Genomic DNA, 18,386 nt, shown 5'->3' on the forward strand with positions numbered 1-18,386 from the left:
CCGCGGCTTCAGCTGTGTCTCTTACGCTGGCTTCCATTACAGGCCCGTGTCACAGATGCGCTGCCCATCAAGTTTGCTTGTGGTATAGAGTAGCTTTGCCCATCATGTTGACCAGTCCAATAAATAAACACTTATAGAGTTTTAAAAGCTGTTCAGTTCCTGAGCAAACCTCGTATGTGTACTCACATGCAGAAATATAAAACAGTGCCTAAACTATCTATTAAAAGCCATAAACCAGACAGCTAAGTAACAGGTAAAATATTTTACTTAAAACATTAAACCATGGGAGTTTATATTTTTTCTTAAACAGTGCTGCCTTATCAACAGCCTGAATAAATTTGAGGCCCTCAACTTTACCAAGCAAACAATCAGGTGATGATGATTTGTTGAGCACGTATGTGCCAAGCCCCAGTCGGTACACCTGGAGGAACATTAATAAAATGTAAAATACTGTCCCTGCTCTTCCCTCAGACATGTAGGCACGTCATGTGGAGTCCTCATGTGGATCAAAAGCATGGGCTTGTCCTTTGATACAAGAGACCAAATACTCTTACTGCCCAGTTGATGAGACAAAGTTACATATGAAAAATGCTAGTAACACAACACACCTGAATGTTTTATCATCTGTCGGAGCCAGCAAGTTCTATAGACACTCAGAACCGAAGGTCATAGGGGATAGGAGCAGAAACCACAAACATTTACTGAGTTCCTACCCCATGAAATCTGTGTTTTAGTTGGTCTGTGAACACATGAAGAAGTGCCTAGTTAGTTGGTCTGGCCTTGAATGATGCATTGGATTTGGGTGGAGGGAGGAAAAAACATCCCATGGAAGAAAGAAGGTGTACCACAGAGCAGTGACAAAAGTGATGCCTGTGTGAGTTTAAAAGGGGAAGGCAATGGCTTGACTAGATTTGATGTTCAGGCTAAGGAAAAGCAGGGAATGAAGTTTGATTTGTAGGCTGGGTAAGAGTCAACAAGGGTAAGGGAATTTTAGTTTTCAGAAGAAGGTAAATAGCACATTCCATCAGAGAAGTCTCTCAATTTAAGGCAGGACTTTGATGTATTTTTATAAGCTTAAATGGAGAAACATTTACATAGCCTCTTCATAAGTGCAATATGTCTTGTTATTTACTCTACTTGGACTTGGGGAAGAAAAGAAAAACTGGGGCAGCTTGTTTTTTATTTAAATTATAAGAACAAAGGAGGCAGATGATTTATCCACAGCCCTGGTAACTATGGGAAGGGTTCCCCATATCTGTGTCTCCCTTCCATTTCCAGAACAGAAGAGGCTGGGTTGGTTACTTTGCAGGACTTCAGGTGATCTTCATTTCAAATAATCTTTATTAGGCTCCTCTGTGGTAAAACGTAATTTTGGGACCTCAGGATTTCCTCTCTCTCCTGATTTACCTGGGTCATGCTTCAGGGTGGAGGGCAGTGGGTTGTGTTGGAGGGGGAAATTCCCCCTTTCCTCTCCTGGTTCTTAAGACTGGTCCAACAATGAAAATGACATAAGGCAGATTAATAGGAGAAAAGTAAAATTTATTACACACAAGAATTCACATAAGCATGAGATTTCCAAAGACAGTAAGACAAAATGAGGTATATATGTCATTCTGCACTGAGGAGCTGAAGGTAGGAGTCACAGGGAGATGAAAAATGTTAGTGTTTAGTAAATAAGTATTTTCTGGGACGTGTAGAGACCAGGGGACACAAGGTTCCTCCCTGGCTGCCACACCTAGTTCAGGTTAAACTACTGTTCCGTGGTGATAGTTCCTCCCTCAAGCCCGATATAGGCCTTCCATCTTAAATTCTTTTAGCAGTTAGAAGGTCAAAAGCTCTTCCAGAGCTTTCTGGACCTTAAAAATAACCAGTTTAATCAATACCACAAAGGTGCATATTTTGTGGTTGCAAACTTCTGCTTTTGGGGTTTCGTGCTCCGGTTCAGCATGGTAGTGTTGGAAGAAGGAGACTACTGTGTTTTTTTGTGTTTTTTTTTAGGGGGGCGCAGGAAATAACTATCAACTTCTCACGCATCACTCCTCTGTGGTGAAAGATGCGCAGAAAGGCAGCAGGTCGCTGAGCAGTCAGTGTTGGTTGCACTGGGCGCTGCAAACTGGTCGGCTGGGCAAAGGGACCTAAGGCCTTAGATTTTGTTTCCGCGAAGACTAAGCCAACCTAGCCAGCAGGCAGCCGCCTTTCTTCTTTGTCCTGGCTCACTTTCCACTCGACGAGATGCTTGAGCAAATGGCATAGCAACCGCTAGGAGGTCCCCGAGCCCGGCGTCGCCGCCGAGGCGGGCGCGAACGGCCAACGCCGCGTCCCCGCGCTCGCGGGCCCGGGCGGGGGGCGCTTTCCCAAGGTCGCGGAGGCGAGGGACCGGTCGGTGAAGCGGCCGGGGCGGCCGCAGACCGCCGCGCTCCAGCCTTGGAGCCGGCGCACGCGCTTCCGGCGCGTTGCACGTCTGGAGGTCCGGCGCTGGGGCGCCCGCCGCCTCCACATCTGGGGGAGCAGCGCCTTCCCTGCGGGGTGGGGCGGGGCGGGGCGGGGCGCAGGGCCGCGTGGTGCGCGCGTCTCCCCGCGCGGGCCCGGGGGCGGCGGCGCGTGTCTGGGTGCGCGCGCGCGCGCGGGGGGCGGCCGGGGCTGCGGCTCCGGGACCGGGCACGGGGGCTGGAGTCCGGGAGGCCTGCTCGCGCCTCTCACTGCGGGTGGCGAGAGACCGGGGTGACGCGGCAGGGTGACACGCCTGCCCGCCCGCTGCGTGCCAGCGGTCCGCTTTTCAGCCAGTCTCTGCCACTCCGAGGCACACATATATACATACATATATATATATTTTGAGGGCGAGGTGGGGGAGGGGTGTTATTTTTGTTTGCCTCTGTCTCCGGAGAGCAAGGGCGGGGGAGAGGGGCGCGCTGCAGCCGAGCGTCGCGGATCTGAACCGCTCCGAGACGGCAATTTTGCGCGTGGGGGAGGGAGGGGGACCTTCGGTTTCCACCAATCCCCGGGCGCTTGCCTGCGGAGCCCGGGGCGCCGCGGAAGGCTGCGGCGCGCCGCTGAATTGACTGATGAGAGCGAGTTGTTTTCTTGCCCGGGCGGGGCGGGGAGCGGGGGTCCTGAAGGACGCGGCGGAGGAGCCCGGCGCGGGATAGCGGTCCCGGGTCGCCGTGGAAATTTCCAAGGACTTGGCGCGGCGCGGAGAGCGCGTCCAGGGGGGCGCCTGGCGCCGCCGCCGCGCGGGAGGCGGGGAGACGCGGCGAAGGGCGCAGGAGCATCTCTCCGAAGGGGACGCCGCGGGCCCCGGGTCCGGGAGGGAGCGAGCCGCGGCCCGACCCGCGCCGCGGGCGCCGGTGATGCTGCAGGACCGGCGGAGAGACCCGCCGCCGCTCCCCCCGCGGGCGGCCGCCCCAGCGCCCGCCTTCTCCAGGGGAAGCAGCCATGGCCGTAGCTGGTGACCTGCCCCCCGGCCACTTCCCCTAGGAAGAAATCTTGAAAAAGTTGCATTTAAAAAAAAAATCAAAAAAATCCTTGCTCTGACCTTTGGAGCCGTGGGGGAGCCGAAGAAGCGTCTGTGCGCGTGCAGATCGAGAAAGCGAGAGGTGCGTGTGCATGGGGGGCCGGCGGTGGGGGCGCCTTCCCCCGCCACTGCGCCCCGCCTGGTGCTGAGGCGCTGGCCTTCGCCCCCCGGGACCCCGGGGCCGCGATGAGCCCCTGCGGGCGGGCCCGGCGACACAGCACGTCCCGAGGGGCCATGGCCGTCCTGGCCTGGAAGTTCCCGCGGACCCGGCTGCCGGTGGGAGCCAGTGCCCTCTGCGTCGTGGTCCTCTGCTGGCTCTACATCTTCCCGGTCTACCGGCTGCCCGACGAGAAGGAGATCGTGCAGGGGGTGCTGCAGCAGGGCACGGCGTGGAGGAGGAACCGCACGGCCGCCCGACTCTTCAGGTACTCCGCCTCCCGGGGCCCTGTCCCCCCGGCGCGGGGCGCGGGGCGCGGGGCGCGGGGCGCGGGGCGCGGGGCGCGGGGCCGCCGGCGAGGACCGCCTCGCGCGCGGGCATCCCCTCCACCAGCCTCCCCGGTCCTGCTTCCTTTCCTCCCCGTCCCCAACCAGGAGTCACTAGTCAGGAGCCCTTCCCACCCCGTACCCCGAGAAACGGGCAGACACCTGCTTTATGCCTGTGCAAAGCCTGCACGCATTTCCGCTCAAGCCTGACTTGGATTCGGCGATAACTGGTGGGGGAGGGAAACCCAGGCGAACTTTGTGCTGTGCACTTGATGAGAATCGCTCTCCTGGGCTCTGCAGACGTTGGAAACCGTAGAGGACTGGAGGCAGGTAGGCGAAGCCTGAACGAGGGTAGGCGAATGGTTGGCGACGTGAATCACTAAGGAGGGAGCAGTGGCCAAGTCTTGGGCAGTGAAGACGGGCACACTCGGCCAGGATCCAGTGGCTTTGTGCAGCGTGCCCAGGACAAACACAGGGCGCTTACTGATGCCCTACTAAGAGCCAGGGACTGTGTGATTTTTATGTTGAAGGCTCAACAACTTTCTAGGAACAGCGCCTAACCCCATCTTACCAACCACAAACTGAGTCTTCAGAAGGATGAGCTACTTCCCCAAAGTCATGTACCTTTGAAGGGTTGCTGCTGGGATTTTCATCACAAAAGCTCTAAAGCTGGCTCCCAGATCTTTCTCTTGGCTTAGACAGGGGGAGCCTTCTTGCAGAGGATGGGAGATGGCTTTAGGAAGGGACTTGAAATCAGAAAACAAACAAAAAACTACAACCAGGTTGGATATTGGAACTCCAAGGACCACTCAGAGGTGGTCGTTTCCCTTCCTTTCTGGGAATTTAAGCGTCTAAAAATAAGTTCTTGGCAGCAGGGGGTTGGATGTGGACTGGAGGGAAGGCAGAGCTGCTTCCCCTTCCTTTCCACTTCCCTGGACATGTTGGGGGACACCCGGTGCTTCCACCACTGCCAGGTGCCCCTTTCACCTTCAGCCCCCCGGGGCTGGCAGTGCTGCAGTGGCTCTTCCTGTGATTGTCGTGGTCTGGATGGGACGTGCTTTTCTTTGCTCTGCACAGGACCCTTCAAGCAGTATATGGGCAGGTGAGAGCCAACTTAAACATTTTTCATTACTGTTCCAAATGTTCAGAAGCATCTGTAAATTTAAAAAAAATCTTTAAAAACATGTGATTTCCCTCCTCATCTCAGGGCTGCTCCTGGTCAAGGAGATAATAGCCAATCCTTTCAGGGAAGGTTGCTGAATTCTCCTTTAAACTGGGAGGGAAGCCTTTCCTTTTCTCTCTTTTTAGAATTCGGCTCTCATTAAGTTTAAAATCACCCCAGTCTCCTTAAAAGGATATAAGGGCTAATCTTCTCTCACCTCCACAGTATCGATTGTTGGGCTCAAAAGCACCCAAAAGGCATGGCATCCAGCAATTCTTTTCTCTAAAGACAGAAAGCACTTTCATTTCAAGTAATATAAGGAAATGAGTTAAGAGCGTCCCATTGGTTTGCAATGAAAGAGTCCCCCTTTTTTTTTTTTTTGTTATAGGGGGAGGAATAATGAAACTCTGTTAGAGAATAGATTCCTTTTGGCGGGCATAATCAAGTGGAAAATGCTTCCTATTCTGAGACCTACAGGCCGATAGTTTCTGAGACACATTTGTCCCTTGATGTCTATAGCCTGGAATGATCTTCAGTGTGTTTGGCTGTCATTTGGTCTAGTCTCTTTGTGCAGAGAATTACTTATTGAAATGCATGCACTCTGCAAATTACCTAAACACCTATCCCTCAGAGTTAGTGCTGTAAAACGGTGTAAGAGGCGCCACTGCTTATTGAAAAGAGTTTAGGCTTCAGAGTAGAAACTGAATTTTTAGACTGTGCCATGACTAGAGAAACGGCAGAGGGTCTTTGGCAAGTTACTCTATCTCTTTGAGTCTCAGTTTCCTTACTTATAAGTGAAATAATAACATCTACCTTGCAGGGTTGGTTTAAGGCTTAAATTTAAAAAACAAAACAAAACGATACTCAGTATCTGGCATAACCCAATCAATGGTGTTATTATAATTGTTATAAGTCTTAATTTTCTGTATATCTTACAACTTAAATAAGGGCAGCTTGCCAGCCCATATGAATTTGGAATGTTTTGCCTGCCAGATTTGTAGAGCAACTTTATTGGTTCATATTCTGTCCACCCTTCCTTATGCCTTTACGCTTAAGCTAATAAACAGGGACAAGGGGTTTAAAATGATAATAAAAGTATCATGGTTTGTTAAGTCAAAATTTTTTTACTGTCATGTTTATTAAAATTCTTTTTTCTTACCATCTGGATTTTTCGTATGCAAGTAGTAGTGTATGTTGGTTAAATATTAGACAGTTCAGACAGAATGTTAGAGGTGGTCTCCACACCCTCCGTTCTTGTCTTGCTTGTAGGAAGGCATTCAAACAGGAGACAGTACCAAATAGCAGCAAAGCATGCAAGAGTTTATTTGCAAGAAAAGGAAATACACTCAGACATAGTCCAAGGGGGGCAGCTTAGCTGGCCGAAGCTGAACCAAGTGCTCCGCTTGTTTGGGCATTTGAAGTTTGGTACCCCAGAGATGGGTTGTGCAAAACACCCCAACAAAGCCTCCTTAGGTTCCAAGGCTGCCCCGCCCGGATGTTAAGCCATCTGTTAGACTACATCCCGGGGGAGGTTTCAAGTCTCCCCTTTCTCACTCATGGGTCTGCTAACTCTTGGTTAATTCTTGTTTGTCATTTCTTCCATGCCATCCCCTTGATCTTAGCCATTTATCCCAGCTCATGTCTATTTACCTTCTCTAACATTCCCCGCCTCAAGTGATATAGGCTAAATTTGTTTGGGAAGTTGAGGGACACTTCTGGCTTCTGAATCTTCCTGCTGAATTTGCACAGAGCTGTGTTGGCTCGATATCCCTTGCTCACTGTCCGGGGCAGTTAGAGTGGGGCGGAGTGGAAGTGCCCTGTAGCCTGGCCCAACGGGTTTTGATGTAGAGACTGATAGCCTTGTTGAATCATCCTTTGTAGATGTATTGCCTGTATCCAGAAGGAAATAAAAGCCGTTAGTTTGTCTATTATGTACGTTCCGAAGGTGCAGATAAGTATGAGTTACTAGTGGGCCTAACAAGGGTAAGAACCAAGTTAGAGTGGAGGGTGCCTGCTTAATTGTATTCCAAATAGCATCTGCCATGCCTTCTTGACTCAAATCCTGTAACTAAGTAGCATGTTCTAAAATTGCTGGAACATCTGTTTCTATTTGGCCAGTTGTATTGATGTAGAAACAGCATGGGAAACCAGTAAATCATCTAATGCTATGCAGTTATCAGTGACCATCTTGGCTAGCAAATTTAGAGATTGAGATAATAATTTTAAGTCTCTGCCAGTAGTGGTAGCAATAGTTGCCATTGAAGCAGTTATTTTTTGGCTGTAATAGCATTATAGGTAATGCCCCCTGCTAGCCCAATTAGGCTTCCAATTAAGGCTGTTAGGCCTAGAAAGAGTAAAACTATGGCCCTTTTGTGCCTTTTGTGAGGACTATAAACCGGAACAGTTTGCTCCAGGGGAGTGGGGTAGCCTATTGTCCATGTTCTTGTGGTTGTAGATGGGTTAATGTACTGTTGAGCTCTTCCACCTTGGAGTGTTTGTCTTAGGAACATAAGTCCTTTGGGTAAGCATAGATATCATTAGGTTTAGGGGGGTCTAGGGAGGAATGACTTAACCGATTAGTGATCAACAGTAATGCTGATGTGTTGCAGCCAGGGTAGTGGCTTCTTGTTTTTCCCGTAGATGGGGAAATTATGGTTCTCTTCCAGTTTTGTATAGTCTGTGCCTGCAAAGTTGTATTGCAGGTAATGGAGCTATTTAGGGATTGGAGGGTACAGTTAGAAGCATCTGGTCCTGCATTAGCAAGGGATCCATTGCAAATATCTGCTGATTGTGTGCCATTTTTATAGTAGCGGTAGCATTTTTGGGTTGTGTTACAATTACAGGAGGTTTTGTTCTCTGAGAATTTGAAAGTGAAGCCGTCCTGGTAACAATTAAATACATTCCTATCTGTCTGATGGGAGAAATTCTTCTTAAGGTTTGTACATAATATGATGTTTAAGGGCTGAAAACACCAAGGTGTTATATTAGGTTTCCCAGAATAGGAAGTTAGCATTGAGTAGGCGGCGTCTGTATCAAGAAGAAAATTAATGGGCCTACCTGCCACACCTATGGTTACCCTTGGATCCATCCTGGTGACGTTGTTGGTCTTGGGAGCCAAGGCAGATTGAGGGCCCCGTCAGTTTAGACCTATTAAGGAGGGGGACTTCGACTCGGAGGTTTTCAGATCCTCAGGCCAGTCCTGTTTCCAGTGGCCAAATTTGTGACATATGGGGCAGGGCTTGTTAGGGCCCTTCTTAGGGCATTCTCACTTCCAGTGCCCAGGCTGCCCACATTTGTGGCAATTGCCAGGAGAGCCAGTTTGAGGTTGCCCTTCACCCCAGCCTTGATGGGGCTTTCCCTGCTGTGGCTGGTATCCCTGTAATGCAGCTACAACTGCGCCTGCCTCTTCTCCTTGCCTTGTTCCTTTGTCCCTACTCTCTCTCCCTCTTGTTCTCGATAATAAAAGACCGTGTTGACTGTAGTTACAATATAGGCAAGTGGAGTGGAAGGACCCATGCCCAATTTTTGTAATTTCCTCTGTGTATCAGGAGCCAATTGGGACATACATTTATCCTTGAGGACAGTGGTTTCTGCAGGCTCAGTGGGATCTAAATCAGTAAGTGTAATGATTGCCTCCCTCAGCCTTTCTAGGGAGGTGGTAGGGTTTTCCCGTGCTCCCGGGTCAGTGGTGGCTAATTTGTTGTAGTTGACAGGTTTCTTTTGGGCCCTTGTGAGTCCCAGATGTAAGCAATGAATCATGTGATCCTGGTCCCATCTGCCTGATTGAGAATGGTCGCCCCGGTTTGGATTCTTGTCTATGGAACGGCCCTAGGTCCCCGGGGGATATTGAGGATTTTGGACATTTAGTTCAGCATATTCCTGTGCCACTCGACATGTAAATTCCTTTTCAGTTGAGGACATAGCTTCCTGTAGAAGAAGGCTTAGATCCCTTCAAGTTAAGTCAAAAGCTATTGTAACCTTTCTCCATTCATTTATAAATTTGTCAGGATCATCAGTGAAACTGCCTACTCACAACTGAAAACCTACTTTTGCCCACCCCGTGTGTGTGTGTGTGTGTGTGTGTGTGTGTGTGTGTGTGTGTGTGAGAGAGAGTGAGAGAGATCTGGCCGTGATTACTTCTCCAGTATTATCTTTCAGCAGTTTTCCTCTTTATGCTCTAGTAGTATTGGTAAGGGTTGTAGCTCCTGAAATAAGCCAGGCTGTGTTGGTTTTTCTTGTGTCATTCCTTCTGCCTGGAATGTTTTCCTTCAGGGCCGCATCTCCCCCTTTGCCAAGCCAATTTGGAGTCACTTTTTGACCATGCAATATAAAGGTTAAGAGTAAAGGTTCCCAAGTTAGCTGTGTTCAGATCCTGATTCCACCACGTGCTGTTTTCTTCAGCAACTCAGCCTTCATTGTCCATTTTCTCATCTGTAAAATGTGGCTTCTGGTAGGATTGTTGTGCACATTAGAATGGTCGATGTGTTGAAAATGCTTAGAACTGTTCCTGGCACATAATTAGAGCTTATTCCATGTTCTCTCTCCTCAAGGCAGCATCCCTTCCTCCCTCCTTCCTCCTCAGGCTGTGTTAGAAGCCTCTCCCTTCTTTTCTACAGATTTCTTTCACTTATCCAAAATATCTACTATGTGTCTACCACTATTACCATAGAAGACACTGGAGCTATAATAGTGAACTTAACAGAATTCTTACTTTCCTGAAATTCATTGGCTAATGAAGGGAACATAATGAACAGAAAAATATACAGATATTGAATACTGCTAGTGACAGGTGCCTTTTTCATGCTGTATTAAAAGTCCAGTTTGTCTGTCTTTTCTGCTGATTCATATTTGCAGTCCAGAGCTGAGCACAGTCCCTGGCACACTAACTTTTATTGAATTACTGCATGAATGAACATTTTAAGAAGGTATGGGACCAGATAGCCTGTCAGTCAGTCAACAAGTAATTAGTGAGGCCCAGCACTCTGCTTGGCCATATATATGGTCATCAAAGGAGTAAAAGGCATCCTCTCTGTTCTAAGAGTTCTTACTTTAGAGTAGCATTTCCTAGTCTCAGCACTACTAACGTTTTGGGCTGGATAACTTTTCATTGTGAAGGGCTGTTCTGTACGTTGTAGAATGTTTGGCAACATCCAAGACCTCTGTCCACTAAATGAAACAACCACGTGTGTCTCCAGACTTAGCAACATGTCTCCTAGGGGGCAGAATTGCCCCTGGCTAAGAACCACTGCTTTAGAGAAACAAAACCAACCCAGTTGAGAGGATTTTAAAAACTCAGAAAACAGCCCGGCCGGGCGTGGCTCAGTGGTTGAATGTCGACCTGGGATCTAGGCGATCGGGGGTTCAATTCCCGGTCAGGGCACATGCCCGGGTTGCGGGCTCGATCCCCGGTCGGGGGCGTGCAGGGGACAGCCGGTCAATGACTCATCGATGTTTCTCTCTCTCTCCCTCTCCTTTCTTCTCTCTGAAATCAATAAAGAAATATTAAAAAAAAATTAAGTTATAAAAAAACAACAACAGACCCTCAGAAAACATCATGCAATTCAAAGACAAAATTGGAAACTACAAACTGTAAGTGCTTTGACTGCTGGAAGAGGAGTGAATGAATTGTACTTTGATAGGTAGCCAAGTCTTGGTTAGGGAAAGGTAGGGAGACAGGATGCATTTTGAGAAATTTACAATAGGCAGCTGACTCTATTGAAAGCTTGGGTGGGAGCTGAGGAGGGCTCTCATCAGTGCAGTCCTCAGACCCTGGCAAGAGGAGCCCATGCTCTGTGCTCTAGTTTTGGGGGGCTCACTCCCCTCCTCTTGTGGTCTCATCCATTCTTAAGATGCCAGGGCATCGGTGGGGTCTTTGTAGACCCTAGAATTCCCTGCCCAAATGACCAGAGCCCACTTTCACAGCCTACCAGCCCGCATGGGGTGTTTTCCCCTCCCTCACTCTTGAGGGTGGCTTGCCCCACTGCTGTGTGCACTCCTAGGCTCAAGGGATGGCCAAGGAACAACTCTTTGTGGAAAAGGAAGGCCGTAGAAGGAACTTGGATGTGGGATTGGGGGGGGGGTCACATGTATACTCGGGAAGGTGTCTCTCCTTGTGTTGCTGTGTCTAGCACCAAAGTACCTGACATCTGAGAAGCCTGACTACGAATTTGGCGTTCCAGGCTGTTACGCAGGTGCACTTGGCCAGAGAAAGGACAAGAGGATGGGACACATTCTGTGTTTGTTGATTTGATTGTAACTTTAAAATATTTAGATACATTTGTTCTTTTGTTCTTTGCCTTGCAATTGGGAGTGGACTTTTGCAACTGGGGAGCCTGTTGCTCTGCATTTTGGAGAGGAGGGTTCAGGAAGCTGGTTGAATCAGTTGAATAATTATATATGTTAGTGTAGGGTATGGCCAGTCTGTCTTTTGACAAAGCTGTGAATCATCTTGGGATGGTGCTGGCCGCGTATCCGTCACTAGTGCAGTCCCTTATGCTGGAGTCGATAGATACCGAGTCACAGTACTTTTTGGTTCATGCCATTCTGGCTTGTGGGGAGTTGTGCAGCCTTGGGCACGCTGCTTCACCTCTCTTGTTTTGTCACCTGGGAAATGGTATAATATGCTAGCCCACTTCACAGGGTTGGGATGAGAATGAGGTGAGATAAGTGTGTAGCATCCGCGCCATCTGCACTGATTGGGTGAGATGACAGAACGCTTGTTTTCACCTAAAAAGAGTCTTTCGGGCCTCAGAGAATCAGGTTTTGATCCTGATTCTGTCATTTGTTAACTTTGTGACCTTGAAAAATTTCCTTAGCCTTTCTGAGCCTTAGCTGTGGGTGGCATGAGCTGCCTTGAGAAGATTAGGTGCTGAATAATTGCCAATTATGAGGCCATAATGAGCAAAGCTGCTTCCTGGGACAGGTCCTGTGCCTATTACTTGTACCTTTGGTAAAGGAATAGATTACAATGAAATGTCACCTTGTGATACACCGTCTTCTTCCAATAGTGTCAGCGCTAAGGATGCTGTAAAATGGCCAGTAGAATATTAAGGAAGATAGCAGAGCCCAGCCATAAACCACCTCTTCATTCGTTCGTTCGTCCCCGTTTACTCTGCCTAGTATGTGCCAGTTAGGTGCTGGGATACAGGAATGGAAGCAGGACACGGTTCCTGATTTTATAAAATTGACAGTCTAGTCTAGTGTCATTAATTAAGTCGGTAAGAAACTGAGTAATGTAGTGTTCTAAGGTTTATAGTTTGTTTTGGATAATTATGGTGAGTTTCAAAGCTATTGATTTTTCCCCTTTCGGTTGGACTGTTGCAGCTATAGCGCTGTGTGAGAGGGGAGCAGCCAAGGCCGTAAGAGCTGTGTCACTCCTTTAATTAGGTGCCAGGGAGAAGCTGAAATGAATTCAGAGCTACGCGTCCTCCATTATTCAGGGCTTAAGTAGCACAGCACACTACCGGAGATTTCCAAGTGTGTGATGAGAAAGTGCTGTGTTTTTAAAGTGCCTGTTTCATTTATTGATACAACAAATACATACATGATTTTATGTTATCTATGCCTATTTAAACATTTTATAGTGTTTATTATTTGTCTGATTTTGGAGGTAATAGATACTTACTGTAGAAAAAATTTAGAATGTAGTAAAAAGGAGAAAAAACACACTCATAGTTTCAGCCCTCAGAGGTGTTCACCGTGAACACTTTCTTTTGTGCAGATTTGCTTGCATATGTGTGTATTACTAAGTTGTGTGTATTTTGCGTATTTAGTTTTATATCCTTTTATTTACTCAGTGTTACATCTTTAATGTTTTCTCATACAGTTAAATAATTTTTAACTTTCAAGTTTGTGATAAAATAGCTTCATTGTTTTTATTTGGGGAAAAAAAAATATTTACAGTGTCTTAAAAAAAAATGTTACTGTATTGTCCCTGGCCGGCATGGCTCAGTGGTTAGAGTGCCGGCCTTTGGACTGAAGGGTAGTGGGTTCGATTCCAATCAAGGGCACATACCTGGGTTGCTGGTTCCTTTCCAATGGGCCATACAGGGGAGGCAACCAATCGATGTGTCTCTCTCACATCGATGTTTCTCTCTCTCTCTGTCTCTCTCTCCCTCTCCCTCTGCCCCAGTTTCTCTGGAGACGTAAACGCAGGTGGTCTAACTCCCAGTATGTGGCTATACCACTGTGAAGGTCAAGAGACACTTTGGTTCAATGAGACCGAGCCAATAATTCAAGTTTCAAGAAGGGAGACAGAGACAAATATAAAGCAAATCACAGGGGTTTATTTACGAGATCCCGATGGTTCTCGGCCCAGCAGGCCACCCGGAGGATCCGCTGAAAGACACACACGAGGTCTGGGGGTGCGGCCACGACTGCGTCGGTCACTGCAGCCCTCTGGAAGCTCTTCCAGAGAGGGGGGCAGAGCAAGGCAAGGGTCAGCTTTCCCGGAGCTGGGGACGAAGTCTGTGGAGGGCAGACAAGCGTCCAAGGATGTGGCTGAAAAGCTCCTGCTTTTAATAGTTCAGTTGAAGGTATGGTGCGTCTTCAGTGTGTCTTATCAGGGTCCTACAGAGCACGGGCCTGCTTGGAAGCCAGGGCTACAAAGTGTTAATCTTATCATGGCACGCAGGCATCACAGTTACACTCAGTCACACAACATGGAGTTACTTATTTCAAGTCTAATACATACATCAAACTTATCTTCCTGACTCTAATACTCACACAAATCTATTTCTATAACAACATTGGGAATATTTTCTGGTAACAACATATGTAGACTTATGTCATCCTTTTTAATGGCTGCAAGATTTTCCTTTGTTGGTGGAGTAGTTAATAATTTATTTAACTAATCCACTATTACGTGATAGTCATGTTGTTGCAATTTCTTGCCTTTATAAATAATGGTGAGATGAATATCTTTGTGTATACATCTTAAATGTTTATCTGTTTATTTTCTTAGTATAAATTTCTAAAAGTAGTTTCTTGACCATTTTTTTTTCCTCCTACCATCAATTATTAAATCTGGTTTCTTTGGTTGTTATAGAAAAATCTTTGACTTTGGCGAAGGGCAGATTTGAGGTTTCCTGCATTTCAGTGTGAATAGTGACTATTGCATACAAAGCAGAATACAGTGATTGTTAACGTTAAGTGATGGAATTCCCCTTAGGGAATTTTCAAGAGTCCAAAGCAACTGAGAAAGATTCCCATAGAAGTGGACATGTACTGCGGTAGTTTCCCTTCCTTGAGCACTGTGGAGACCTAGGTATGAGGAATTTACTTAGTAACCTGGGACATATGCCCTCATCTGTCATGGTTATCTTCTCCATTAGCCTGGTGTTCAGTCTACATTTGAAAGGCGATGCCTTTATGGGACCATTTGCATCAACTTTCTAGGACTTCAGTAATTAAATAAAACTGCAATTTAAAAAGAAAAATGAGCTTTTGCTTCACTATCAGGTAGAAATTTCAAGGAAAAAGAAAACTGTCTTAAATAAAGCAATTACCTTTTCTGACTCTGCTATTTTAAGAGTTATTTTCCTATTTACTGTAATTAAAAGTCCTGGGCTTGAGTCTGGAGCAGATCATTGCCCACATGGGTGGAGGGTGAGGGTGCGGTAAAAAGCCATAAAAATCCCATGATGGTGTTTCGTTGGGTTGGTTTTGGGAGGTAGAGTGTTGGTGGTTGTGCTGACATTGGCCTGTGTCATCTCTACCCTGTACTCCTCTCCTCCCTTACATCTGGTTTAGATCCCCCATCACAGTAGGTATTCATTATATGAATAAAAACATGAGATTACCTGAAAGGCCTAAAGACAGCTGTCTGAACATCTTGCAGGGGTAGTTTCATTTGCTGCCTAATATTAAGACTCCCTGCTATACATATCCAGGACAAAGTCATTTATTTACTCCTCTGTTCGTTTGTTTACCAAGTATCTGTTCAGTGCCTTCTGTGTGCCAGGCACTGTCGCTAGGTGCGGTTAGCCAGGAGCACATGTCCTTGCCCATAGGAAATACAAGCAACAGAACACATTATTTATACAAGCAGCTATGGTCTCCAGAAAGTCTCTCAACTCCTCATTATGGAGGAAAAACAGGCCAGAGTTTCACTTCAGGTTCAGGATTTAGCTGTGTGTGTGCATTTGGCACAGTCCTGAGAGTCCCCAAGTGCCTCTGATCCTTTCGGTGTTTGGCCTGCATCGCGGCCGCGAGGAGGAGCTTTGCGCAGTTCAGCGGTGTAATATCTTTTGACTCCGGTTAACCTGTGCAACATGCGAAATGCTGGCGAGGAAAAGCCCTTTAAAACACTGCTACGAGTTACATGAGTCCACGGGGAAAGCAAAGCTCAGTTACCGGTAGAATAAGAGCGACCAAAGGCAGGCGGGCTCGGATGGGGATCGCGGACTTTGTGAGCAGCAGCCTCCGCTCCGGCAGCCGGCCTGCGGTCCTGCAGCGAGGAGGGAGTGGAGCTCAGCAGGCAGGAGAGGGCCGGAGGGAGGACACGGGCCGTGGACTGGGGTAAACACACCAAGTCATTTTCTTTTTCCAAGTGCCTGCTCCAACTACGCCTTGTCAGTCTACCTCCCACCCCCACCCCTGCTCCAGCGTGCTGACTCTAATGGGTTTCTCATCCGCTCGGCAGATACTGTTCATTTGCATCCACCTTTGCTCCTGGGACAGTCTTATTCTGGATTTTAGAGCACAGTGAAACTCGTGGGCCTGCTTGCCTCCCACGCGCCTGAGCCGCGGGCTCTGAGTGGGAGCGAGCAGGGTGCTCTGGGCGGCAGGGCCCGTTCCTCCCTTCTAGGAGCTGCTTCTCGGGCGACCGGTGACAGGCTGCCCATGTGCTGTAAGAGCAAGCTACCCCGGTGACAGGCCGCCCATGTGCTATAAGAGCTAGCTGCCCTGGTGACAGGCCGCCCATGTGCTGTAAGAGCTAGCTGCCCGGGTGACAGGCCGCCCATGTGCTATAAGAGCTAGCTGCCCCGGTGACAGGCCACCCATGTGCTATAAGAGCTAGCTGCCCCGGTGACAGGCCGCCCATGTGCTGTAAGAGCTAGCTGCCCCGGTGACAGGCCGCCCATGTGCTATAAGAGCTAGCTGCCCCGGTGACAGGCCGCCCATGTGCTGTAAGAGCTAGCTGCCCCGGTGACAGGCCGCCCATGTGCTGTAAGAGCTAGCTGCCCCGGTGACAGGCCGCCCATGTGCTGTAAGAGCTAGCTGCCCCGGTGACAGGCTGCCCATGTGCTGCGAGAGCAAGCTGCCCCGGTGACAGGCCGCCCATGTGCTATAAGAGCTAGCTGCCCCGGTGACAGGCCGCCCATGTGCTATAAGAGCTAGCTGCCCCGGTGACAGGCCGCCCATGTGCTGTAAGAGCTAGCTGCCCCGGTGACAGGCCGCCCATGTGCTGTAAGAGCTAGCTGCCCCGGTGACAGGCCGCCCATGTGCTGTAAGAGCTAGCTGCCCCGGTGACAGGCCGCCCATGTGCTATAAGAGCTAGCTGCCCCGGTGACAGGCCGCCCATGTGCTATAAGAGCTAGCTGCCCCGGTGACAGGCCAACCATGTGCTGTAAGAGCTAGCTGCCCCGGTGACAGGCCAACCATGTGCTATAAGAGCTAGCTGCCCCGGTGACAGGCCGCCCATGTGCTGTAAGAGCTAGCTGCCCCGGTGACAGGCCGCCCATGTGCTGTAAGAGCTAGCTGCCCCGGTGACAGGCCGCCCATGTGCTGTAAGAGCTAGCTGCCCCGGTGACAGGCCGCCCATGTGCTGTAAGAGCAAGCTGCCCCGGTGACAGGCCGCCCATGTGCTATAAGAGCTAGCTGCCCCGGTGACAGGCCAACCATGTGCTGTAAGAGCTAGCTGCCCCGGTGACAGGCGGCCCATGTGCTATAAGAGCTAGCTGCCCCGGTGACAGGCCGCCCATGTGCTATAAGAGCTAGCTGCCCCGGTGACAGGCCGCCCATGTGCTATAAGAGCTAGCTGCCCCGGTGACAGGCCGCCCATGTGCTATAAGAGCTAGCTGCCCCGGTGACAGGCCGCCCATGTGCTATAAGAGCTAGCTGCCCCGGTGACAGGCCGCCCATGTGCTATAAGAGCTAGCTGCCCCGGTGACAGGCCGCCCATGTGCTATAAGAGCTAGCTGCCCCGGTGACAGGCCGCCCATGTGCTATAAGAGCTAGCTGCCCCGGTGACAGGCCGCCCATGTGCTATAAGAGCTAGCTGCCCTGGTCACAGGCCACCCATGTGCTGTAAGAGCTAGCTGCCCCGGTGACAGGCCGCCCATGTGCTATAAGAGCTAGCTGCCCCGGTGACAGGCCGCCCATGTGCTGTAAGAGCTAGCTGCCCCGGTGACAGGCCGCCCATGTGCTGCGAGAGCAAGCTGCCCCTGGTCCTCAGCCTGGCGGGCAGCCTTCTAAGGTGCAGCACTCGTGAGCACACCATCCTCCACACGCCAGAGGGATTTCCACCACCCTCCCCTCTCTGCCTCACCACCTCGGTCCACTTCTGTTCTCCTTTCTAAATAGCACAGGGCCAGTGCAGCCAAGAACGAAATGCCCGCTTCTCTTGATTACAGAGCCTCAGGTCCTCCTTTACAGGTGACGGTTTGGGAACATCCCCACCCCCTCTGCCCCTCTCGTTGGCAGGAAGGGAAAACACTCGTCCCCACTCCATTCTCCGTGGGGTGAGCAGGCAATCGCCTCACCCACAAACACGGCACCCCCAAGGCCATTCATGCTCCCCCTCCCCCTCCCATCCTTTCCCAGTATAAATCACTGGCTTGGTGACAGGGCTGGTTTTCTGGTCCGTTACTGGTTAGAAAATCTGTGAAGAGGTGGCCGGCTCTGATTTCTGGCAGCTTTCTGAAGATGGGGTACATGGTATGCATTGGTCTCTGTTTTATCCATGACCGTAATTCCAAGATAGAAGGAAAAACCCTCACATTTTATAATATTTATCCCCTGGATAAGTTTTGGATTCTTACAAAACTCAGTCATTGTACACTGTTTCCTAAAGGACCCCTTTAGGTCCCAGAAATATCTAAATGCTCAGCCAGGTGAGTTCACTTCCATCTTGAGCAGGTGATCAAGGCTTCTCATCACAAAAAGGCATCTAAGCCCCCAGCCCCCTATTTGGGGTTTAGCACAAATGCCTCCGACTATTGCCTCACCACTTAGAGTCACTCTTCTGTTTCCCTTTCTTTCCTGTTCAGGAGCCTGGGGGGAAACCAG

The 18,386-nt window shown here is 49.4% G+C and overlaps 1 protein-coding gene across 1 annotated transcript in view; it reads left to right on the forward strand.

Moving 5' to 3' along the window:
* The first annotated feature begins 3,697 nt into the window (after nucleotides 1-3,697).
* The window catches only part of ST8SIA1 (ST8 alpha-N-acetyl-neuraminide alpha-2,8-sialyltransferase 1), a 97,009-nt gene continuing 82,320 nt past the window's right edge, over nucleotides 3,698-18,386 (forward strand). The window contains exon 1 of the mRNA XM_087814768.1: nucleotides 3,698-3,936. Coding sequence (XP_087670894.1) covers nucleotides 3,698-3,936 — 239 coding nt within the window. The remainder of the gene's footprint in view (nucleotides 3,937-18,386) is intronic.

Source organism: Miniopterus natalensis, chromosome 2 (genome assembly GCF_054644295.1).
Source record: "Miniopterus natalensis isolate mMinNat1 chromosome 2, mMinNat1.hap1, whole genome shotgun sequence".
NCBI lineage: Eukaryota > Metazoa > Chordata > Mammalia > Chiroptera > Miniopteridae > Miniopterus > Miniopterus natalensis.